Source organism: Malus domestica, chromosome 12 (assembly GCF_042453785.1).
Source record: "Malus domestica chromosome 12, GDT2T_hap1".
NCBI lineage: Eukaryota > Viridiplantae > Streptophyta > Magnoliopsida > Rosales > Rosaceae > Malus > Malus domestica.
The window spans coordinates 26,219,174-26,244,775 of record NC_091672.1 but is presented as its reverse complement, the minus strand read 5'-3'; the positions used below and the strand labels follow the sequence as shown (position 1 = coordinate 26,244,775).

At 38.2% G+C, this 25,602-nt stretch overlaps 4 protein-coding genes and 1 long non-coding RNA gene across 11 annotated transcripts; 2 read left to right on the top strand and 3 right to left on the bottom strand.

The window, feature by feature from the left end:
- Positions 1-546: 546 nt before the first annotated feature.
- On the bottom strand, positions 547-1,157 carry LOC108173393 (uncharacterized). Its single transcript, XR_001790015.3, has 2 exons — positions 809-1,157; positions 547-696 (listed from the first exon to the last, which is right to left on the bottom strand). It is a non-coding gene; the product is annotated as an uncharacterized lncRNA (long non-coding RNA).
- Positions 1,158-1,711: 554 nt separating this feature from the next.
- LOC139187489 (COP1-interactive protein 1-like) lies at positions 1,712-5,593 on the bottom strand. 7 transcript variants are annotated; one of them, XM_070809862.1, is made up of 12 exons: positions 4,972-5,593; positions 4,753-4,794; positions 4,595-4,657; positions 4,419-4,481; positions 4,245-4,307; positions 4,024-4,086; positions 3,784-3,846; positions 3,611-3,673; positions 3,301-3,360; positions 2,898-3,035; positions 2,521-2,616; positions 1,712-2,387 (listed from the first exon to the last, which is right to left on the bottom strand). In XM_070809862.1, the coding sequence occupies exons 1-12, from the start codon at positions 5,284-5,286 to the stop codon at positions 1,938-1,940; spliced, it is 1,479 nt and encodes a 492-aa protein (XP_070665963.1). In that variant the 5' UTR covers positions 5,287-5,593; the 3' UTR covers positions 1,712-1,937. The 7 variants fall into 7 exon arrangements, with proteins under 7 accessions (XP_070665963.1, XP_070665964.1, XP_070665960.1 ...); XM_070809863.1 differs by having other exon boundaries at positions 2,521-2,613; XM_070809859.1 differs by having other exon boundaries at positions 4,595-4,666; positions 4,972-5,486.
- Positions 5,594-10,608: 5,015 nt separating this feature from the next.
- LOC103430459 (ubiquitin-conjugating enzyme E2 28) lies at positions 10,609-13,067 on the top strand. The gene is made up of 5 exons (XM_008368594.4): positions 10,609-11,072; positions 11,217-11,345; positions 11,695-11,822; positions 11,923-12,027; positions 12,607-13,067. The coding sequence occupies exons 2-5, from the start codon at positions 11,276-11,278 to the stop codon at positions 12,748-12,750; spliced, it is 447 nt and encodes a 148-aa protein (XP_008366816.3). The 5' UTR covers positions 10,609-11,072; positions 11,217-11,275; the 3' UTR covers positions 12,751-13,067.
- Positions 13,068-14,395: 1,328 nt separating this feature from the next.
- Positions 14,396-17,717, top strand: LOC103413922 (thioredoxin H9-like). The gene is made up of 5 exons (XM_008352354.4): positions 14,396-14,694; positions 15,270-15,335; positions 15,751-15,873; positions 17,026-17,148; positions 17,371-17,717. The coding sequence occupies exons 2-5, from the start codon at positions 15,315-15,317 to the stop codon at positions 17,521-17,523; spliced, it is 420 nt and encodes a 139-aa protein (XP_008350576.2). The 5' UTR covers positions 14,396-14,694; positions 15,270-15,314; the 3' UTR covers positions 17,524-17,717.
- Positions 17,718-20,165: 2,448 nt separating this feature from the next.
- Positions 20,166-23,746, bottom strand: LOC114819961 (receptor-like protein kinase FERONIA). The gene has a single exon (XM_029089727.2). The coding sequence runs from the start codon at positions 23,025-23,027 to the stop codon at positions 20,349-20,351; it is 2,679 nt and encodes an 892-aa protein (XP_028945560.1). The 5' UTR covers positions 23,028-23,746; the 3' UTR covers positions 20,166-20,348.
- Between the last annotated feature and the right edge of the window lie 1,856 nt (positions 23,747-25,602).

Below are 25,602 nucleotides of genomic sequence, written 5' to 3'. Positions count from 1 at the left end.
GCCAGCCTCCTTCTGGCCGGCCGCCTTGGGGCTAGCCATCTTCCGGCCAGCTGTTCTATACTGCTGGCCCCAAGGCTGCTGGCCAGAAGATGGTTGGCCCCAAGGCGGCGGACCATAAGGAGGCTGGCCCGATGGCTACAGGCCCGGAACTTCCTGCATTTCCAAAATCTGTAGTTGCAAATGCAATTCACTCTCCGAAGACTGGCCCAAAGTCGGAGAAACTTCATGCATTTCCAAAATCTGTAGTTGCAAACGCAATTCACTCTCCGAAGACTGGCCCAAAGTCGGAGAGCTACCAGACGGTGGCGAAGTGGGACTGGTTAAAAGAGGCGGAATGGAACTCGAAGGAGGCTGATGAGGATTGAGAATGCGTTGGATCACATTCTCTGAACTTTGTGCAGCGGCCTCCACCTGCTCTGCCGGATCGAGATCTGCTGGCCTCCCTAACAGCTTCTTAGGCAGCTTGTGCCAGCCGCCTTCCGGCCGGCCGCCTTGGGGCCAGCCATCTTCCGGCCAGCAGTCTTAGGGCCAGCAGCAGGTTTTAAATTCCCACCTGTTTGATTCTCGACCTTTGGGTCAGATGACACTGCCCTTTGGTCCATCTACTCTCAGCAGTGCTTGTTGCTTCACTAATTTGTTGACACCTGTCCCTCCATTGTTTTGGCCTTCTTCTGGTTTTCCGTCCCATCCATCAACCTCATAATTGTAAATCCAGAAAACAAAAAACTCAGTTTCATTTCTAATCACTATAAAATACAAATTTCGAAAATCACAATCTCAGAAAGAAAAAAAAAACCAACCAACCAACCACAATAATATGAAGAACAACGAGATTGAATCTGGTTTCCGAGTGCTTGATATAAGGTCCAGATCCGGATGCATCAGGGACTGAGAGATTGAATCTGGAGGTCGTTGGCTGCTGATTTTTGCCCACATCTAGATCTGGATGCATCAGGGACTGAGAGAAAGAGAATAGAGACTGCCTGTGAAGGTGCGAGAGAGCGCCGGTGCAATTTTGCCAATTTGCCGTGGCAAAATTCCACCGGAGAGAGCGCCGGATGCATCTAGATCCAGATTTGTATGCGGAGAGAGAGAAGCTAGCCGATAGGGTTGGAGTAAATGGAGATACATGTTTAGTCTATTATATATTTATGGGTAAACTGTCGTTTACCCCATCAACTAGTATGTTTCTCCCAATTTGCCCCTGAATTAGTTATTTGCCAATTTACTCCCTAAATGTTAATAGCATTTGCCAATTTGCAGTTTTGAAACGTCCATCCGATTTTCCGTTAAATATGCATGTGCCAAGTACATGTTCTGATGTTCACCTATTACTGATTTTATTTTTTATATTTTTATTTCTAAACAAACGATATTATTTACAATAAGGGGGTGGAAGAGTATGATAAGCCTCATAATAAGCTAGCGATAATGTAATTCAAATTCACCATTAGCGAAAATTAAACCTAAGACCTCTCACTTAAGTACAAAAGAATACCACTAGACCATAGTACTAAGTGGCAAAAAAAATTGATTTGATTAAGATAAAAGTTTTGGTGAGGAATTCGGCTAATTATAAAAATTAAGGAGACAATCGGCTAAAATGAAAGTGTAGGAGAGAAAAAAGGAAATTGACAAATGTTTTTTTTTTTTTTTTTTTTTTTTTTGGTAATCACGAGTGCTACCCTTCCTAAAAGTAGAATTCAGTATATAAAAGAAGGTGCGGTTGATGAACTAAGTGTTGTCTTGCTGCGAAAAACACACAGCTTACAAGTATTTCTTCAACACAAGTTACAGATTCTGATACTTTAACAATGTAAATGGCCAAAGTAAAGGCCTGTCTTTAATCTCTAAACGAATAGTATTTCTTACTTCGACAAAAATCTCAGGAAATTATGCCCCTGCTCATGGCGAGGTAGAAAGCTAAATAACTAGAGTTAAGCAGATCCCTTGTTAACTAAGTCAGCACTGCTAACATATCTAGCAACATATGACATTAACCGGAAAGGAGCACCAATCAAGGGAGCTTCTACGAGTGGCACACCGGCATTTTTGTCATTCTCGAGAGACACCTCTAGATTTCTGACTTCATTCTCATCCAACGGAATTTGAACAATTTCACTAACTTCATCGGATACTGGCAGTTCTGGAACTAAAGCATCATGTTCAGAATCCATGTTACCATTACTATGCATCTCCTGTTTGATTGGAACAACTTTGGGGGAATCAAGCTTCTCATCTGACGTCGACATATCCTCAGTGGATAGGGACACGGGATCAATGACACTGGCAGTTTCAGGAGGTACAACTGGTGTATTAGATTCTGTTGTTGAAGCAAGTTCAACTGTGAGGCTCCGTCGGTCAAGTTCACCATACAACTCATTCACCTAGGATACAGTAAAAGATATATCAGACAATTAGTCAGCCCATCAAAATCTGATAGTAATAGCTAAAACCTAATCGCAGGTGTCTCAATGTCACACATAGTATAGAAACTACAGGAGGGAAGCAGCCTTTCACCTTCTCAACAAGCTCTGCATTCTCTGCAACTAATTTCTCAACTAGTGAACATGCTGCTTCAACCTGAGAGTTCAATTCCTCATGTTCCGAAGCCTGCTACATTAACACAAAGTCAGATATATGTTTCGTCCTCTGACAAGTAATATGTCAAGAAAGCAATAATAGAAAGAAAAAAAGACCTTTGTCAGATATTTTATTTTTCAAAAATTTCCAGCAAAACTGATAAATTTATTGCTCATGGTAGTTAATAAAATTTTCCAAACACCATTGTAAGAATTCGTTCTCTGAGAAACATAACTCCCGCAAACTTAGTATCCCTTATTATGAATAAGGCTACTGATAAAATTTGGTAATCAGGTAAGCAAATAGGAGCAAACCTTTGCAAGTTTGTCTGATGCTGGAGTAGAGTAGACACTCTCAAGATTCTTAATTTGCAACTGCAAACTAGAAATGTTTTCCATCAGCTGTTGATTTTCTTGTACAAGATTATTCCTGGATTGTTCCAATTCCGACACCTGCCCAACTTTGGTTTTAATTTCCATATCAGAAGAAAATACAAAGATTTTATGTGAAATACTTGTGAACAGAAATTAGAATGAGCATGCAACAAGGAATATGGTCTGCCTCGAATCAAACCTATCCTACAGGATCTAAGAAAGCACAGCAATAGTCAAACTCCTCTGTACTCAAACAAGTAGGTATGCATGTGGACAACCGAGATAAAAAGCAATTTAATTTGAATCCATCAAGTTGATTGGTTGGGTCAATACAGCTACATACCTGTGCTCGTAATCTAGCAATATCGTCATTCAGAGTTGCTAACGTTCCTTTAAACGAATCCTATAAGAGCCAAATGTTAAGTGAAACTAAGTCTCTAATATAAAATGATAAGAGATAGATTAAGTAACAAAAGAGTTTCAGAAGATGAAACCATGCTGGTCTGTATTTCAATTATTTCTTTACTATTGCAGACATGAAAATTATATTCTGACAAATTTTCAGGTGCAAATAGCAATAAACTTGTTGGCCAAATATTCCCCATCTACAATTTACAGTTAAGAGTTATTTGAGTATTTGAGACTTTGAGTACCTCCTTTAGAGTCCAGGTCTCTCTATCTCCCTCTAGATGTTTAAACTTTTCCTGTAAGCTTGTCTGTCGAACCATGTAAATTAAGTTTTAAAGTTGCAAAACAGGAGTGAAGTCAATCAAGGACCAAACTGATTATTAGTTACGGGGCTACAGCAAAGGAGGGCGGCTCTAACCTTTTCCAAATGCAAAGTGCCTTTTTCATCTACTAACCGACCAATTTTGTCCTCTAATCCAACCTGCAACAAACATTACCAACCAATTCCTCTAGTTTGCAATCTTGTTTATAAAATTGTTGTACCAAACACTAGAAAAAGCATAATTATGTGCATTCAGGCGAAGAAAAAACATAGAGGTGCACTTGCACTGAAAGATGAACATAATTCAAAAGATCCCTATGATGCAACTCAAATCACCTCTTTCTGAAGCCACAAAACTTTTTCGCTCTGTAAATGTTCATTTTCCATCTGTAGACCAGCCTGTAAATCATCCGGTTAGGCCCACAGTCTTCAAAATGCATGCAGAACAAGTGTTCGATTGCAATATAAGATGTGATAGAGCACAATCATAAACACAGATATGGACCAACTCTTCGTCAGCTAATCTAATTGTCTCGAGTAAGTTTAGATTACGTTACCTCTTTCTGTGTATGTGAATCCGTTTCATCCCGCATTTGCTTAATTGTATCATGTAATGTTGCCTGAGTAAATCATACACAGGCAAAAGGAGTGGTCATAAAGAACCATACCAGATAAGGCTTTAACCGCTCTCTCTCAGTCCAACATCTTAAATCAAAAGTAAAATGCAGTACCTCTTTCTGTATACGCGAAGCATTCTCATTCCGTAATTGTTTAACAGTATCCTTTAATGTAGCCTGAAAATATGAAATAACATCAAAAAGTTTAGACTTTAAACCCAATGAATGACGATAAATGACCCTAATCTTCGGTCCATAGTTCATAAAGTTCAAATTTTCATTATGTTTACCTCCTTCCGTATATATATGTCCCTTTCGATTTGTAATTGTTTGATTGTTTCTTCTAATGTAGCCTGTAAAAACTGGTTATTTTCTGCTCAAGACGAAAACTTTCGTAACAAAATTGAAATATAAACTCTGTTGTAAGGTAATCCATCTTCACACTAACCTCTCTTTGGAGCCATTTTTTCTCAGATTCAGCTAATAATCTCTGCAAAAGTAAAAATTAATTCAAAAAACAAAATTCAAATCCTTTAAAATCACAACATAAAATTCACAAAACGCAATGCACAATCAGCTGGTGATTGATCCAATTCAAATTCGAAAGGTTTAGTGATACACATCAATCACTAATCCTAATCAGTAGATTAATGAAAAAGAAGCTTACAGATTCCGTGCCATTGCTCTCATGCTTCTTCCCGTTCACATATCCGTCTCCGTCTCGCACAGCATCGGAACGAGCACCCGCACCGGCCTCTGAAACCTGGCCATTGCCGACGGACGAGGCATCGTCGGAATGAACATCTCCGGCTGCCTGAGAAACTTGTCCGTTGCCGGAAACAGAAACATCGTTGGTGGCCTCGTCCTGCTTGTTCTTCTTCTTCTTGTTCCTCTTCTTCTTCTTCTTATCGTCCTCCATTGTTAGGCTCACAAAATGCTCCGCCTCTTTCTCTGCCGCCACCGGAGAATGAAATCGAATCATACGGACAGACCCGAATCCGGATCCGACTTGTTGCTGTTGTATTTTTCCTTCACTGAGATTTTTTGCCGATTGGATTTTGTTTTTGTCTTTAAGAAAGGATGCCGGGAAGAGCCTTCTTTGCGTTCTTTTCTAATTTCTTGTACGTTTTTCGCGTTTTCTTATTATTTTGGAAAGTTCTTCCATGCTAGCATAAAGGTACCGTTTTCTAAGTGGGATGAGACGGAACACAGTGAACGAAATGCGCTCGTTTCATATTTGGTGCGTCAAAGATAGTGGGACGCGCGGTCTCAGGAAACGAATTTTGGTTAAATTTTCCTTCCACCTCCCCACTAGAATGACTTGTTACACTCTCGTGGAACACAAAATTATAAAATTTTAAGACAAAAATGCAGAACCTCTGTTTCGTTCCATTCCATCCTGCGCGTACCAAACATAACATGAAATCTCCGTTCCGTTTCATTTCATTCCGTCCCGACTCATTCCGTTTCATTTCATTCCGTCCCGACTCATTCCGTTTCATCTCGTTTGCATACCAAACGGTATCTAAATGCATGCTATCGAGGTTGGATACTTTGGATTGGCTTGGATTTATTGTTTTTACTTTGGTCTGGGTTATCTAATGCTCACAGTATTGAATGTTACGTAGCACTGTAGGAAAACTCATTATTCTAATGAAATTGCATCAATGGTCCGTTTCGTTTATTGAGAACTTCAATTTGGTGCCTGTTATTGTATTTGTTATTGAGAACTTCAATTTGGTGCCTGTTATTGTATTTGTTACATTTTCCTTGTTTATGTTAGAATCGTTAGTCCAATCAATCACTCAAATGGGGTAAAATTAATTAAATTTTGAAATGAACAATTTAATCATTTGAGATTTATTTCTTTTATATATGGTTTAATATGTTAGTAGATAAAATATTAAGTTTCTGCTCATACGAGTTCAAAACTCTCATCTTCTATAAATTAACCTTGTAGTTTCGAATCTTTTCCATCTACTTAATAATACAAAATCAAACTCATCATCTTTAAAACTCGAACTTGAAATTTCTCACTTTTCATACAACTAAATAATAATATAATGACAACTCAGTTGATGGATTAAATCAAAATAAAAGCAAAATGCAATTACAAGGAAACAATGACACACCCCGACCTGGAAAGGTCGAAGCATGCTGGCCGTCACTGTGAGGTGACATAACCATAAGGGCAAGTGATGTAAAAAGTGAATAAAATTAAAACTAATTAGAACTAAACAGTGAAAGAGTGCGCAATTCGTGGGTTGAACCCACTACAATTATTCAGAGCGTGATAGACAGTGAGACTACGAAAGAGTAGTCAAAGCAACCAAAGTACACTTATTACATAATACTGATAAGTTCGTACATCTAAACAGAAGGAAATGTCAGAATTGCCGTGATTCCTCGAGTGCTACAGATAGTACAGCTATCTAGGTCCTGGAGGGGCGAAAAACAAAGTTGAGTGGGTCAGCAAAACAATGCTTATAAGAAAACATTTATCTTTGAATATATTAACCCCTCGTCGTAAAACAAGTATAGTTTCCTCAAAACATACTACGTAAGTATGAAATCCAATATATCAGCCATATAACCAGAAATATGCTAGGTAAATGATGTATCATATGCCACAATAATAATGATGTGATAATCAATATAACTAAGTGCTCATCCATCTAAGCTGACACACAAGCATGGAATTAAATATCGATAATATCGGCGATATTTCGCCGATATTATCGTTTTTCTGAGGTTCCGATATTTTCTGAGGTATCCGTCTCATTATCGTCAAAATATCGCGATATTATCGATAATATCACGATATTTTCGATATTATCGAAAAAATCGTCGTTGATCCGTCGTCGGAAAGGCAGCCGAGGCTGCGTCGTTCCCCCAGCTGCCCAGATCTCTCTGCAATCCATGTTCAAACCCAAGATCTGCGCCTCAACGACACCGATCTGGCTGATCTCGGTGACGATGGTGACGAAGCCGAAGGAGGAAGAGGAGGAGGGGAGGCGGCGGAGGGAGAATGAGTAGGAGGAAACGAAGAGGGATCTGGCTGATCTTGGGTTGAAGCAGACGCGGAACAGAGACAGAGGCGAGCGCGGCGCCGGCGGGGCAGGCTCCGGGGGGAAGAGGAGAATGGGTGCCGATGTTCGCTTCTCGCTGGCGTTGTGGTGGTGAGGGTGTGGGACGAAGCCGTCGTCGAAGCGGGTGGGGTGGAGGTGGACGGGGCGGATCTGGCTGATCTCGGTGACGATGGTGACGAAGCCGAAGGAGGAAGAGGAGGAGGGGATGCGGCGGAGGGAGAATGAGTAGGAGGAAACGAAGAGGGTTTTGCAGGGCCTTGATGCGGTGGTGGAGATTGTGAAGAGGGAGAGGAGGGCGATGAGGATGAGGGATGTTGACTCGTTGACGCCATGGATTACTAGCACAAAGGAAGACGGGGAGCCTCTCGTTCTCTCTGTCTTCTCTTCTTTCTCGTTTCAATTAGCAATTTAGGGATTTAACCAAGTTTCGGCCCCCAAATCATCTACTTAAATTGCCCTAAAAAACTCCAAGTAATTACAATATTAGAATTGTAATTGATCATTATTAGATTTGGTTTAGAAATTTTATGTAATTTAGTGATTGTTTCATACTAGGTTTAGATTTGAATTTTTTACTCCATTCAGATTTTAAAGGATTATAATAGATTTAAAAATTTATGAATTTTGATGAAGTTTAATAATTTTTAAAACTTTTATGTAAAATTTTAAGTGAATTCCCTCAAAATTTCAGGAAGCGATTTGAGAATGTTTAAAATATTATGTGAAATATTTCTAATTTTTTCGAGTTTCCCAATTTTTTAAAAATCTCTTCGAATCAATTTCTAAATGAATACATTTGGAATGTATGAATTTCTTAAAAATCATGATCGAATACCCCTTAAACTATAAAGAATCACTTAAAATCCTTATTAAATGCCCTTAGATTTTTAAAGAGAATTAAAATGTTTATAAGCCCCAATTGGATGTACCGCTTAATTTAACCAGTTAAGATTACAAATTAACACAAAAGACGACTTAATGCGATGTCATATCTAAAAAACTTGCCGCAATAAGCCCCAATTGGTGTGTTTAAACTTCTTTCATTAATTACTACATATTTTCTACACTCACAATGTTTGCCAGCTCGCTATATAATCAACTTAAATCAGTTAAATCCATCATGCAATGCATTTCCTTCCAATTTTTTGTGATAAACTAATAGATAATTGACTAAATAAACATCCTGCAAAGTTTCAATAAAAATTTCCAAGTTTTTCTTACAATTTCCGTGGTTTCCATGTAATTTTTATCGATATCGATATTATCCCGATATTTCCATCGATATTTCCGTGTTTTCGGACTACCGATATTTCCGATATTACCGATATTTTCTTCCTTGCACACAAGTTCGAACATATGGTTTCTGACACGAACAGGACTGGGTGTAATCAATATGCTCTAGTACTACGATCACATGAAGATTGGTGCAAAAGCACATCACATACAAGTCGGATCGCCTAATGCAATCTACCCGACAAGACTGGCACCTAAACTTGGATCCAAGGTGAGCGAACGGTGCGAATGTGAACATACATGTGAAGGACTGGCCCTGGCCCTGGGGCGAGTACTAACACCGGGTGCAGCAAGATAAGCATGTACACAAGCACGTATGAATGCCATGACAGTAATATCACAACCATATAACAGCAGTTATCACAATTTATATCACAATAATGATACTAGGCAAAATAGGCGTAAAAGTGACATAAATATGCATTTATGGAAACTATAAATATATATATAAAACAACTGTCCACTCACAAGTACGTCGCTGGGTCGTAGCCCTCGAGCCTAGCTTGGCCTCGAAAATCCTCGGAATAAGTTTCCCCTATATGTGAAATAACTAAATAACATTACTTAAAGCACATAATGGAAACCTAAATAAAACCCCCATAGTTTGCTTAAACCTAGGGTATAAATATATGAAATCCATCTACTCGACGACACGAACCCACACGCGTCACCCACGCGCCGGCCGGAGGCTGGACGAGCCACCCAAAGTGGCGGTCCACGCGCGCCCACGCGCCCCCGCGAGTACACTGTACTTGCCTTCTTCGCGAAAATCTGCAGTTTTGCAGATTTTTGGGTCAACTTCCAGAGCCCATAACGAGCTCGATTCTCAACCAAATTCACTTCTACAAAAGCCAAAGTAAAGCTAGGAATGTCATCTACCGATCCCAATTTACAGAAAGTTCGAATATAGTCCGTGTTATTCAGAAATTTTGTCTGGAAGTGGCCAAACAACCACGGCTGAAATTTTCCAGAAAACTAAAATTTTCTTCCCAACTTCCAGAGTTGATTTCTAACTCGTTACTTTACCAAACTCAGTGATTCAAAAGCCATTTTGAAGTTAGGAATGTAGAGAACAAGTTTGTACCTAGAAGAAGTCCAGTTGTGGTCGAGGTTGACCAAAAAAATGGTTTGAAAGTGACTAAATGGCCACGGTTCTTGTACGAAAAACTTCGGGTTCTCCTTCTTCTCGAGTTTCTAGGTAAAACCACACGTTCAAAACACAAACAAATGATCAATAACAACCCATAGAAGTGAAATGAAGGTTCTAAGGGTTTCTTAAGGCTTACCTTAGCCATGCATGGCTTGAAAACTGTAGTTTCGAACTCGCCGAGTCGGACCTTCCGAGTTGGTGAGTTAAAACTCGTCCACACTAGATTTCAAGGACATGGTTGTGATCGTGGGACTGAGATGATCACGATGGTGTAATTTGTTTTTCACGTTTGTGAGTTTTGTGGTTGTTGCAGAGAGGAAGAAGAAGAAGAAATGTGGCGTGGGAGAGGGAGAAGAGAGAGAGAGATGCTTTTCTGATTGAGGGGGGACAGAACATACAGAAAAAAAATGGGATAGCTGAGACTGAATGATGAAGGGAAGTGCACCGGTAGGATTTAAAAGGAATCCAAGGATAGCTTTTCAGATTCCCTACAGTAAAAGGAAATCGAAATCTATCCGAAGTAGATATTTTACACTTTAAAATTTACGCATAACAATTTATATGCGATAGAGAGAAATAAAAAGGAAAGCAATAAGAATAAGTCCACGTCACTTTCCAATAATGCATAATCGTCAATACACATACTCGGGGAGAAATTACATAGGAAAATTAAGTACGAATCGTCACAAACAAAATATAACAAAAAATTATACATATCAAAGTGAAAATCAAGTAAACTAGAAGTAGCTTCAAATAAAAAAGTCATTGCTTATTATTTTCTTCGGCTTTATTCAATCAATTCGACCAACCCAAATTTAATCCAAATAATTATTGGGTCGCCCAAAAATTTCCTAATTGGATAAGTCGATCCAAATTAGGTGAGCCGCGTCCAAACCGCCGACGCCCCTAATTTTCACACCAAAATTAAAAAATTTAAATTAGAAAGCCGCCGTAAATAACGGTTACAAATATAAAAAATTTAAAAAAAAAAAGGAGAAGGAAAAAGTAACGGATAAGAAAGAAGGAGAAGAGTTTTCATAGACGGTGAAAACACGGTGTACCAAAAGCGTTGAAAGGGAAATCCACAGAGTCTCTGAGTTCTTGTTCGGAAAAAAATCAGGGGGTCTCAATCGAAACGGTTGATTGGCGGTAGCGGAAGATTTGGGGGGCGGAGCTCCGGATCGCTGTTTCATACCCGTTTCCCTCTGCTGCCGATATTTCCGTCCGATCTCTCTGGTATTTGATTGATGGAAACTTGGAAATTGTTTTGATTTGATCTGATGATGGTTTGATTTCGAATTGCGAAGTTTTTTTTTTTGGGTTTTGATGATTTGGGTGTGGAAATTATTGGGTTTGGTCTTAAATTGTTTGATTTTACAGATTTTCGGGTACTGGGTTGCGAGTTCTGAGTTGTGATCTGTGAGCGATTGGGATTCATCATGGCGTCGAAACGCATCTTGAAAGAGCTCAAGGATTTGCAGAAGGATCCTCCAACTTCTTGCAGCGCAGGTACTTTTAATTGAGTTTTGAGTTGTGATTTATGAAGTTCTGTTATGATATTGCACTCAAAGTTCAAGCTTTGTTATTTTGTTATGGTAAATTAATGATTTGTATAGAGATGTGGTTGTCGGCGCGAAGTTTATTTTCAAAATTTATAATTAACAGAAATTTTGTTATGATTTAAGACTCAAAAGTTCAAAACTTTGTTACTTTGTTACGATAAATTGATGATTGTGATAGAGATGTGGCTGTCAGTGCGTGTCGATTTCGACGATTTGTGTGAGTGTTGGTATAATTATCGATTATATGATTACCCAAGTGGATATCGACCTAAAATTCATTGTTAATTTTGTATTAGGTCCTGTGGCTGAGGACATGTTTCATTGGCAAGCAACGATTATGGGACCCCCTGATAGCCCATATGCAGGAGGTGTATTCCTGGTCACGATTCATTTCCCTCCAGATTATCCTTTCAAGCCCCCTAAGGTAAATTGTACGATCTTATGTGCAAAATTCGGTCCTGCTTCGTTGTGATGTCGGTTTGGCTTTTGTTTGTTCTAGAAGGTAATGGTATTTCGTGTTTCAGGTTGCATTTAGGACTAAGGTCTTTCACCCGAATATCAATAGCAATGGAAGCATTTGTCTTGATATCCTAAAAGAGCAATGGAGCCCAGCACTTACTATCTCTAAGGTTTGTCTTTTTTCGGACTAAATTTATGTTTGTTTGACTTCATTTACTTGTAATATTTCCTTGAATCCTGCGTAACATTGTTTTTGTCTTTGTACCCAAGTTTAATTTGGAACTACTATACGTAAGCTGCCTCGATGCATCACAGAGTTCTCATTTAACATATATAGATAGATAGATAAAAAAGAAATATCAAAAGGGGATAGTGGGGATGCTTGCCTATGCTTTCTGTGAAGTACCTTTTGGGATTATAACTTCTTGCACATATTACCGGACAATTCAAGCCGGTGGCTGCAGTTGTGTGTTTCCAAATATTATCATGTATTTAATGTATATGTGTCTCCATTCCCTCCGCATTGCTTATGTTCATTATATTTACTCTTACGTCTTGTAAAGAGTTGATAATGTACTAAAATATGTTGCATGCGATGATCGAGGACTAGATGATATATCTCATTCTTGGTTTTTCCAATTCATAGTTTTTGCTATGAGCCACGACTTCTTAGTCTTCCTTTATACTTCTAAAAATTTGCCTGAGATGGTTACGATTGTAGTTACTAAGCCCATTTTGCATGGAACCAGGTATTGCTCTCAATCTGCTCATTGCTGACTGACCCAAATCCTGATGACCCTCTCGTGCCGGAGATTGCCCACATGTACAAAACTGATCGAGCCAAGTACGAATCTACTGCACGTAGCTGGACTCAGAAGTATTCAATGGGTTGAAGATGATTTTTCCAGATTTAGAGTTTGGTTTGGGGAGGGACAGGTATGGGGCGTTTCAATTTAGGAAGAACAGACATCTGTTCTTCCTTTGTTGTTCCTTCCAGATTTCTAGACAGAAACTTAGTTTTCACGTTTTAATTCCATCGACAAAGGGATCGGTGTTGATTTTTCATCTCCATTTCTTGTTGCATCTTAAAAGATTGAGAAATATAGAAATCCAATGAACTGCTATGTTTGCTGTTTGATTCATCCAATAAATTTGATCTTGTAATGCAACTTTGATTTGCTAATTAAATAAAATGTAGATTGTTTCATCATGCATCATGTATTTTGAGAACTTGTTTAGTACGGACTTCGCGGTTGGAGCCGGCTATCATTACCGTCTCCAACCATTCTTCCGACGACGTATTAGAATTCTGCAGCTTTACTCAGTGTTAAGATATTGGTAATTAGGGGAAAATGCTTCCTAATATTTTAATTTGGAGGGTTTGGTAAAATTTAGACATCCAACTAGGCCGGGCTAAAGGATCGTGTTTGTTATGTTCATGTCATATTCGTTATCCTAACAGGTCATGTCGTGTCAGATCTATTATCTTAATGGTTTCTTAATAAGTGATCTGATAACGGATTCGGTTTGTTAACAGGTCGTGTCGTGTGGCGCATATCTTGAGATTCAAGAAATCTCATGTACGATGATACAACACTATTATTTCCAATAAATTAATCAAAATAAATTTACTTTTTGCATATTTATTCAAAACAAATAGCATATGATGAACGCGCAAGATGGAGAGTTGATGAGGTTGACCTACTAAATTTAACTTTTTTGGTTAATTAGGGATTAACCAAGTTTTTTTAATAAGAAAAATAAATTAATGGAATTAATCAAGTTGATGGAGGGAATTGAGGGTAATTAAGAGAACCAATTATGCAAAATGAAGGCATACGATGTCATAATAATAATAAAAGATGTCATAAAATTGGTTTTGTATCAAAATTTTTATAATAATTTTATCATTCCTACGCATTACAAGCGCTTAAGATAAAAATAAAATGACGACTTAAATCAATACGAATAAATAGGACAAAAAGTAGCAAAATATAATAAAAATTACATTTATATATCACACTAGTGTATCAATTAATATGACAAATAATATAAATATAAATATATATATATATATATATATCTCATGTTAATTAATAAATTCATTTCATCAAACATAAATTATATATATTATTTATTACATGCCCTCTCTTTAAACACCATATCGAACTTTAACGACACGAACCGTCTATATTTTAAGTCATACTTTATAAACCATCCTTGTAAAATATTAGCCGAATTGAAAATGTTTAAGACATCTAATTGAGTTTAAGGAAATTGACGAACACTATATTCTAAGAAATTGTGAAAATTTCATCACGACCATCAAACGAGTAAATACTTTTCGATTTCTAACAAAAATTATCTATGATAAAGATTTAAAAAATAGACCACCCGAATTGTTGAATTAGACGTATACTGGCCCCCAAAACTAATCCGTATTTTTATCAAAAAACTGGAGATCCCCAAAATGATGAGAACGGAATTAAATAATTTAAAAACAAATAAATAAGACTCCATAATTAAAGGTGTCAAAACTTATGGGAAAACGGAATTAACTAATTAACTAACCAAGTTAACGACGACGGAAAAGTTGAAAAACACGACGCTCCTCTGTTTACTGTTACCCTCTCAGATTAGCTTCTTCCTCTTCTTCTCCTTCTACAGTTTTTCTCCCTGCAACAACGACGCGGGTTTTGGATTTTCCCCATCCTGAAAACGCAGACGTTTTGCTCTCTCTCTCTCTCTCTCTCTCTCTCTCTCTCTCTCTCTCTCTCTCAAATTACAGGCCGCTCGATTCGTATCACAATTTTCAGTAATTCGATCATATTCTGAAGGTAATTTCTGAGCATATTTTCATATTCATATACATGTATTTGTGTGTATGTATATAAATCAAATTATTATTCGCATTTCTCAATTTAGAACGGTATTAATTCTTGCAAGCCAATGCATAATAAGATGTTTATTAGCGATGAAATTGATTATTTTTTCTTTTATGTGTTGCAAATTTTGTTTTTAATTTGTGTTTTCCCTTTGAATTTCAGAATATTGGATTCTGGGTATGAATTTATGTTGATAAATGTTCCGATTTTGGCTTTTTTTAATTTTTTTTTTTAGGTATTTAAATTTTGATACTTGCCCTTGCTATTGATATCTCAACTGTGATTCAGTGCGGTGGCGTTCTTTACTTGAGCATAATCACTTGGATAATGCTTGTTAAAATGATTAAAACGTATTTGGCGATGCTCTCGGACTAATTGAATGAATGGAAATACTACACCCTTTGTGTTAATGAAATTGATTATTTCCAACAATCTATCTGTCATATGTTATCTTTCGACGTTCTTCTTTGCCAACGAAGATTATGGCATTCATTTTGCACTTGTCCTAATTAAATTGGTGGTTTTAGGCTTATCGGGTGTGCTCTGTAACTAGTTTGGTGTTGGACATCAAGATGGGATCTTGCGCGAGCAAGGTTAGTTTTTCTTTCTATCTTCCGTTTTATTTCTCTTTTTTCTTAAGAATGGCTTGAGATTTGGCCGGTCTATGGTATTGAATGCTGTAATAGAATATCTTCCTAGCCAGATTAGGACAAGTCCGCATCGCCCGTTCAAGCTTATGAAGTTGATAGATAAGCAGTGTGCAATAACTCAATTTCTATGTCTGTGATGCATGCGGTAGAAGTCTATATTCTTCCCTCTACGTTTAGCCTATAATATTTAATATCCGCAGCCTGCCAAGAACAAATTTATCACCGCCTGATTGATCTTCTCGATAGTTGAGTGTTTTGTTGATAACGTTCAAATTTCTTGTAGTCCACTTGCATGTATTTGGCTTGCTTTTTTTTTTTCTTGTAATCTGCCAAGTTATAACTTTCATGATACTTGTAGGGTAAAACTAAAGAAGACGATTATGAAGATAAAATTGAGTTTACTGGTGCGAATGTGCACCTCATCACCACTACCGAAGCTTGGGATCAAAAGATGGAAGAAGCAAAAAAGGATGGCAAAGTTGTAAGTTTAAACACTCGTTTTCTTCTCATTTGTGTTGAATAGATATTACTAAGTTGTCAAATTTTTGATGTATTTCGGTTGAACCTAATTCAGTATGTTGCTATTGGTAACAAGTAACATTTAAAATCTGGTAATCGTTAAGACTTTTGGGCTTAGTGACGAAACAAGATACAAATCCCATTATCTTGGGTGGGATCCTACACAAAGTTGCACGTGTCAAAGAAATAAAATAGGGAAGAACAGTATTCTTATCAAATCTCTATAGATTCTTTAATCTACTGTCAAATTTAAACTTTGTTGACCAAGAAAAGATAGCAAAGAATTTAAATGACACCACGAGCGAAATAGCAAAAGACTAGTTCCAGCCTTCCAATTTATAATAAGCGACCATTTGCTTTAAAGTTTTATTCAGAAAACCCTCTCAAGGATTGGCGTCATTCTCTGATGAAAAGATGCCAGTATACAGGAACTTGTTTCATCTTAATTTGACCGGGGGAGTACAATCGGGGGTGCTGGAATCCCGGTTCCTCTATAGCAGCCTCTAAAAAACTTTAGAAGATTGCTTTGTGTATGAGACTATGTACTCCCAGTTTGTGAAGTATCTCATTCCATTTAACATTGTATTTAAAAAATTTGGCTGATTTACTTCTAAAATAGTGCTGTAGTCTTGTCTATAGTAGTAGTTGATCATTTATTAAGAATGTGTCGATATAAATGCGTCAGTGGACAAGTTCTCTCCGCAGCTTGTCTCCAAGTAGACATTCATCGTAGGTCAATGATATTGAGCTCGTTTGGAAGTGCTTTTAAAATGGCTGACAACACTTTTGTTGAAAATGTTTTTAGGACCAATCGTTGGTAAAAATCAAAGTGAATCCTGGAAAACTGCAAGTGCTTTTCGAACCCAAAAACATTTTCCCCAAAAGCGTTTTTAGTCATTAAAAAAACATTTCCAATGGAGCCCATTGGTATGCAATATATGGTTACATATTGCTCGGAATTCAGGTTACGTTGGATGTTATCTTCGTGTTCATCGTCTTTTGAATCTGGTTTGCGTCCATATTAGTTTATATGCAGTAGGCAAGTTTAGTTTCAATGGCTTTTTTTAGCTTTCTTTATAGCTCCTTATCTAATTGAAATTGTTATGTCCAACAGGTGATTGCAAACTTCAGTGCAACATGGTGTGGTCCTTGCAAAATAATTGCACCGCTATACCGCGAGTTATCCGAGCAATACACTTCTCTAATGTTCCTTGTGGTCGATGTTGATGAATTGACTGTAAGTCGTAATGGGTAATGAGTAATGTTAATGTAATCAGTAATTGTATTAGTGCTATTGCATGCAAGTTAGGGGACAGGAAATTTTACCTTGCATCTGCAACTCTGGCCTGGTAATCAAATTACTCATGAATGTATCCGGGATTCCACCATAAAATTATAATCACGCGAAACAATTTGTGAGGTTTCCAGTCGATTGATGCTTTGGTTTTGTATGGTGCAGGACTTCAGCACTTCATGGGACATCAAAGCCACTCCTACTTTCTTCTTCCTTCGGGATGGGCAGCAAATCGACAAGCTGGTGGGTGCCAACAAGCCAGAGTTGCAGAAGAAGATAGTTTCCGTTGTAGAGTCGATTGAAACGTGTGAAAAATAGTGGTTTCTATGTATTTTGCAAGATTGTTCACTACCTCCCTTTACATGTCGTGGGTTGCTGGATATGCTTGGCGTGATTTTTTTTTTTTTTTTTTGGATTGTAAATACGACCAATCGTAAACATCTTTCGAGATTGAAAATCTAAGGGGATGTGTTTGAGATATTTTAATAGATTTATAAATCTATGAATTTTTACGGAGTTTGACTGATTTGTAGAGATTCTATGTAAAATTTTGATTCAATTCCCTTGAAATCTCATGGGAAGATGTGAGATTTGTGGATGCTTAAAATACACTACAAAATGTCTCCAATTCATTCCTCAACTTTTCCAAATTCTCTAAATTCTAATTCTAATTAAATACACACAGAATGTTATAACTTCTTTAAAATTCTAATTAAATACATCTGGATTTCTAAAGATTTTAATAAATTATCTTAAAATCCTGATTGAATACACATTGAATTTCAGAGAATCATTTAAAATTCTGATTGAATCCTCATAAATTCATTAAAAGAATTAAAATCCCTCAAAATCTCAATTGAATACCCCCTCTAAGATCCTTTTTACATCAGAAAGCAATTTCAAACTTTCTATGTTTCATTTTTTTTAGCCTAATTTTCATGAATCTGCTATGCAACACTAATGAAGCTGCAAAGCAGTTGGAAACCATGTTATCCTTCCTGTCTTAAATCGTCTTTTTCCTCAAAGCAGGTCCAGGTTGTGTCACCTCCCTCTCACAAAGTTTGTGACACAAACTCGTGTGGACCCTCCATACACCGGTCCCGACTCCCGACAACTCGTCGAAGTTAAAAACTTAAATGAAATTATAGTCACATGTTACTGATTTATGTGTCATAATATAGTTAGACCATCTCCAATAGAAGATTGGTCGAAAGACTCGTTTTAATCTTCTGGTCATCCAATAAATTAATATTTTAATAAACAGTATATAGCCATATTTGCTTCCATCTCTAACCGAGGGCCAAAATACCATAGGGCTCGTTTTAGCCCTGTCACAAAAAACATTCTCCAACCGAGGACCAAAGGGTCATAGAGCCAAATATAATTTATTATTTAAATTTAATGTTATTTAATGTTATTTCATATTGTTTAATGTTATTTCATGTTATTTAATTTAATTTAAGTTTGTATAATGACTTAGGAAAGTTATAGGAAAAAAATAAAATTTAAAAAAAAACAATTTAAAAAAAATTGTAAAATAAAATAAAATAAAAAATAACAGCTAGCTAACGTCAGCTAGCCGTTGGATTCAAAAAAAATTTTAAGAATTCATGTCGGATATAACCGACATGATTAATAACAATGCTTTCGGTTATATCCGACAACAATTCTTAAATTTCTGGCCAGCCTGAGGATGGCTAGCTGGTTGGATTGGGCCAGCCCTATGGCCCTTTTAGATTCCATGGGGCCCACGAGCCCTCTGTCCTAACCCTCAGTTGGAGATGGTTTTCAAGCTATTTTCGATCATCTGGCTCTCTGAACTTTTTGGTTGGAGATAACCTTAGAGACGAAGCTAGTGATAATGAATGGAACGCATATCTTGCAATCACACAAACTAACTTCTCGATGCAAAACATCAAACACTAGCATATACCGTCAACCAATTCGTTTACCTACACCTTACATTCTCTCACAAATTCTTTAGTACCTCAAACAGTTTCTCTTAATATACTGATGCAAACTTCGACTTAGATGAAAACTAGATTTATGTGCTATAAAATAAGGCAAAATTAATATTATGGTATAATCATGTGACGGTAGTAGGATCACACCAAAGAATTTTTTGAGACGTAAAGATCAAACAATCGTGATGTTAAATTAAGTCAAGATAGACAGAATTTGGACAAGAAATTTTAATTTCTCTTGATAATTTTCTGCCACGGGGGTCAACATTTCACAAACCCAAAAAGACGTGTGACAAAAGGAGGAGGATTCCCTCCCTCGTAATCTCTTTCCCCTTCCTTTTTTTTTTTATATGAACGGTTACAATTTAATCATATCAACATTTTATATTGATTATTTTATAAAGATAATAAAACAAAAAATAATATATGAGATGAAAAGAAAGAAGGAGATAGGAATACGAGGGAAGAAAATCATCGTCATCCGTGACAAAAAAGTCACAATCCCACTAAGACAGGCAGGCACGTAATGCCAGCTCAGCTTTGCTGTGAGGCTGTGACAGCCAAAATATTCTTCTTCTGTGATTCTGTCCTTTTCATTAACCTAAATAAACAAAATTAAATGTCGTCTGTCTTGCATTTCAGACATTAATACGCGGCATCTAAACATGGTCCCAAATCACATGTCATGGTCCCAACAAGAAGATATTTTTCAAAATGTCAGAAACAACGTTTGGTACATTAATTTTGATAACACAAGTGATTTGATACTTGAAAAAAAAATTCTAGTACTTGTACTATGACATTTGATGTAACAAATCGGTTTATTGGTACACTAAATTTTTTTTCCCTCAATAACAGCAACACACATACATGAATTGGTCTCAATTTATACTATAAAAGCGAAAATGTGAGTTAGATCAGTTGGTTGAGTAGGACAAATGAAATGTGAAAGCGAAATCGGCAATCCTATAGCAAGTATTGTGAAGTAATAAAACATATTCTCAAGCTCTTGGTGTTATATTATAGATACAAAATTACAATTAAACGTGATCAAATCATAAGAAGGTTCAAATAATATTAGAGAATAACGGTAACTTAAACGAATGAAAAGTGGAAAAAAAAACAAACAGCAAACTTCATTGCCTGAATTGATTCGAGGGATGAACTGTGCCTTCGATCCTAACGTCCTTTAGGCTGCATGATTTGCGAGAACACGGCACTTGGTGTCAATCCATCAGAGTCGACGCTAGCTAGGCTCCGGCCGCCTATGCTCATGCTCATTCCGGTGCTCCTTGAGTCTGTTATATTACCATCATAGCCGGGCATTGCTTCGGGGTCCTTCTTCCCTTTACAGTCCACGAGGGGCTCTTCCTCGATGTCCATTCCTCCGCCGATAGCCTTGCCGCTCTCTTCTGCACTCTCCTGTAGCTGCAAAGCGAACTCAAGGTTCCAAAGAACATCTCCCATTGATGGCCTGTTGATGCTTTGGTCTGAAACGCATTTCATTGCTGTCTCAGCGAACTTCTTGAAGCACTCTGGCGTTATCTTCCCCTTGAGATGAGGGTCGAGGATGTGCTCCAGAATGCCTTTCTTGTGGCAATGGGCAGCCCACTCTGCTAAGCTCACTTGCTCCTTTGGAAGCGTTGGGTTCAAGGCCGGGCGAGCACATAAGATCTCGAAAAGGACAACCCCAAATGAGTAGACATCAGACTTTTCGGTCAGTTGTTGCCGCCTGAAGTACTCTGGATCCAAATACCCAAAGCTACCTTTCACGACAGTGCTGACGTGCGTGTTGTCCAATGTAGGACCTGTTTTTGACAGCCCAAAATCTGAAACCTTTGCGACCCACTTCTCGTCTAAGAGAATATTAGTTGTCTTCACATCTCGGTGGATGATGGTGTGCTTGGCACCAGTGTGAAGATAGTGCAAACCGCGAGCAGCTCCAATACAAATCTCAAGCCTTTGCTTCCAGGGTAGAGGGGGCTTTTGGGTCTTGTACAGATGCTCACGCAGGGTTCCGTAAGCCATGTAATCATAAACAAGGATCATTTCACAGTTTTCTTCACAATAGCCAATCAGAGAAACGAGATGACGATGGCGAAGCTTTGAGAGCATTTCAATCTCAGTTTGGAATTCATGCACACCTTGGTCAGACAGTGCGCTTCCACGCTTGATTGCTACTTTGGTTGTTCCACCATCAACTTCACCCTTGTAAACCTTTCCAAAACCTCCCACCCCGAGGATTAGAGCCTCATCAAAGTTGTTGGTGGCAGATTTGATCTCAGCAAACGAGAAATGTCGACAAAGATTTGAAGGAAGGGAGGAAGCATAACTCCCTGTTGTGTTTGTCTTTGCAGAACCTGCAGAGTGTGAGTTTCCATATAAAGAAAGAGGGAGCCAGCCAGATGGCCCATCACTTGAACTTGCGTCCTTCCGTTGTCTACGACGGCGAGACACACAAACAGCCAAGAAACCAAGGACGAGGGCTACGGCAATTCCACCACTAACTCCCCCAGAGATAATTGCTCTTTGACCACTCTTCGGCTTGCCATGACCTGATGATAGTCTAACCATGGCTGGATCAATGATATCCTGCTTAGGAAGAGGAACAGGATTAAGCCCTCCAAGGTTACCGGTTGTATCATTAATCTTGAATATCTCAACTCCGTTTAGGATTGAATCATAGTAATTTGGCTTATCACTAGTGTCTGGATACAGCTCAAGCCATAGATCCACCTGCGGACTCCCATTCGGAACAAACACCACGTAATCCTTATACACCGGAATTCCATTGCCTCCTGCCCAGGCAACAACATCAGCTCCAGACTGAGCAGTTTGATTGTTGAGAAAGATATCGAATACTCGTTGATTAACCTTCGTTATATTTTGGGCAACCTCACAGAAATGTAGCCTAACCAGGTACGAGAATCCAGAGTCGATTGAGAAAATCCAAGTCAGATTGTAATTGAGGTTGATTTGTGCATTTGGCCCCATTGATCTGGCAGTGGAATAGACATCTTGTGGTGCAACATAAGTAGGCATGGTCGTAGGGTAACTAATCGTCATGTTTGGATCAGCAGTTCCAGTAACCCCAAACGCTGCCCCTAAGAGGTACTGGGTGTCATCATACCAGGACCTAAACAGACCCGTATCATCTGGCGGCGAGATATCATTCCCACCCACATTTAACCGATAAACATTCTCAAGTGCAGTGGTATTATCAATGTAGAAAGGAGCCGATTGACCCACAATCATGATAGTACCATCAGTGGCACTGTAAATATCAGGCATTGACACAATCTCAATCCCATTCACAAATGCAAACGCATTCGCAACCCCGGAAGAGGGTGCAAACGAAACATCCAACGTCTCGCCATCGACATTGACAGAAAACTCCTTGGTAATATAAACATAATCCAGAGCCTCAGTTGTCTGAGCAACACTGAAGTTCTTGAGAATAGTGTAGGACTGAGCAGTGACAGTAAAAACAGCATTGGAGGCATTGAGGCCGGCATAGGATGCAGGGTAAAAGTATAGACGGATGAACTTTCGACCGGATGCAACAGGGAATTTGTAGGTGAATTCGGAGCGGAAGACCCTCGCAGTCATGAAGGGAACGTCAGGGACTGAAGGGTCCTGAGTGGCGGCGGCGGAAGTGGTGGAGGAATTTCCACCGGATGCAAACTTAGAGCCCACATCCGATGTCCATTTCAGGCCATCGGAGTCGGTGGTTTCGGGAGGACCACCGCAATTTAGGAAGATTTTATCAGATGGGACATAATTTGCAGACAAAACAACATGGATTGAAAGAAATACTAAGACGAACACAGCTACAAACCCAGCAGTGTTCATTATCATATCCACTTCGGATTTGAGTATACCCAGCAGAAAGAAAAAGCAAAACCCAGCAAAAGAAAACTACCAGAAAAGATCAAGATCTATACTTTTTCGATAACCCAGATCGGAAAATGGACTAAAATTTCAGAAATCAAGCTGAATTAATCAAACTGAAGGAATTTGACTAGAACAGAACATCTTAAGCTTTCTCAAGAAGAAGGTGAGAGTTTTGGTATACCTTATAGGAGAGAAACCGCCGGAGAAAGTATCGGGTTTCGGGAGAGCTCTGTGGAATCGGCAAGTTGGGAAAATAGCAGAAAACAGAAATCAGGGAAGCTGGTTTTAATGGCAAACTTGCTATTTACTATAGCTGTTTAACTTGGTGGTGCTGAGAGTTTCTGGGAAATTGCCATTGGTTGTGTGAGTATTCTCGGCGGATGCCATCCCCAGCTCAGATTCAGTGGAGGTTGATTGGGAAAGGGCGGGTTTGACCTTCCGTGTGGGGTCGGAATTTGGGAGGTGCCGCTTGTAAAACTCGAAAGTGCTTCCCATTGAGTACTGGATGACAGATCAGTGATTGAGTGATGATGACAGGAGGGATACGCGTTAAAAGTGGGGCCCAGGGTTATACCTTAGTGGGTTGCATGTATTGATACGAAACTCATTGTAATGACAATGGAGCCTAAAATTTAGCTACAATGAGAGAGTTTTTTTTTTTTTTTTTTTGAGTTTGTTGGGAAGACGGCATGATATATAACGTGTCATACTATAAGTGGTTGATATTTGAAAAGAAAATTTCAATCACTTGTAATAAAAATATTTGGTGAACCGGTCGTATTTCTAGCACACATAAATTTTTTTTTCCTAATTGGGATACACTTGTGCCTTTCTCATTATGTCGTTGTACTTAAGTCTCTTGGGAACGTCTTGAATGAGACTATTTATTCGGGAACACACTCACATAGGTTGAGACCTAAATGTAATGAATCACTCAAGTCTCCTCGTGCGTTGCATTCAAGTCTTTCTTTCGCTCATGCCTCCTATAAGGTTGCCCAATGCAGAAAACAACACTTACATATGACATTATGGCGATATTCTTAGCCAATGATGCAATAACATGCATTTTAACTTTTTCATACGACTGCATAAAATTAATTTGAGATACGGTCACAATAATATCTACGTTGCAATGAATATATACTTTTTTTGTGATGATCTCACCCCTCATGTGTCGTACTAACGTTTATCTCCCTAAAATTTTGGATGACGATGTTCTATGCAGTAGCAAACACCTCAAATGCTACAAATCTCACTCATCGATACTTCAATGAACAATTTAATGAAACTGTGTAGAAAAGATAACAAACTAATCTGGATTCTTCACCAAAAAAGGGTTGGCCAAGAAGGGATCAACAATGGGAAAGCACGTTTTCTGTGTCGCAAATACTACTTTAAATCACATATTGTTATAAATTCTTGGCGCTGGTGAATCATACAATATGGTTAAAGAGAGGCTGAAATGCATATGTGAATATTTTCGACTCTAAAAATGATAAACTGTCGTGACTTCGCCACCAACGGGTCTCCTTTCTTTAGGGAAAAAAAAACACTACCTTTAAATGGCAGGATTGAAAACGGATTTAAGCTTTTCAATCGAACGTTGTACATGTATATGTGTTCAAACAGCTTTAGATATGTACAGATGTCCACATTACTTTGGTTGGAAATCTTGCACTGTGACCGCGTTTTCCCAGGCATAGCTGTGTTCCCATGCTCCCAGAGAGCCAACACCTGATTTTTTTTTTCGTAACCATTTGGTCGAGGAGAACTATATCCACCGAATGCCATTTGTTTTCGCGTGTTCATCTTTCAACTCCCAATACTAACACCAATATGTTAGTAGTAGTTGGCGGAGCCATAATTTTGGCTCAAAAGAGGTCAAAAGTTTTACCCTAAAACGCTCTTTTGATTTCAGAAAAATATGGAATTAACGTGTCCCTAACTACAAACCACCATCATTTGTATTTGGTATGATGTGCTTCTTGTCATCCTCTTTCTCAACTCAACCCTCACGTCTAGCATCATAACTCATATTCAAAATAAAAGTCCCTTAAGCGAGAGGAGGAAGGAAAGAGGAGGGAAATAGAAAGAAAAAGAAAGAAAAGATAAAGCGTAAAAGTAATAGTACTAAAAAACTTCAAGTAATATATTAAAAAATAAAAATAAAAAACAGTTCACTCGCCCTAAGTTCCTCAAAACTCACAGTGACATTGGTTAATTGCATAAGAACCACCAGTCTTAAATCAAACTCAGCGAAGGAAACAAGGAAAAGATTGTGGTTGGGCTCTAATACCCTAAAAAATCTTTCAAAATCATAATGATAACTCTAGTTTTTGTGTGAAAAACTATCAGGTAGGCCTGGGACCATTCTGATCCTTTCATAGCTCTGTTAATGGTAGTAATAGAGGAAGTACTAGCATTATTATTGGAGTATGGATAAAATCTTTGCCCCCACCAATACAACATCCCATTGTGAGCAACACTGGTGTCATAGAGACTGCATATTAACTCTGCTCGTACACTCACGTAGGAAGAG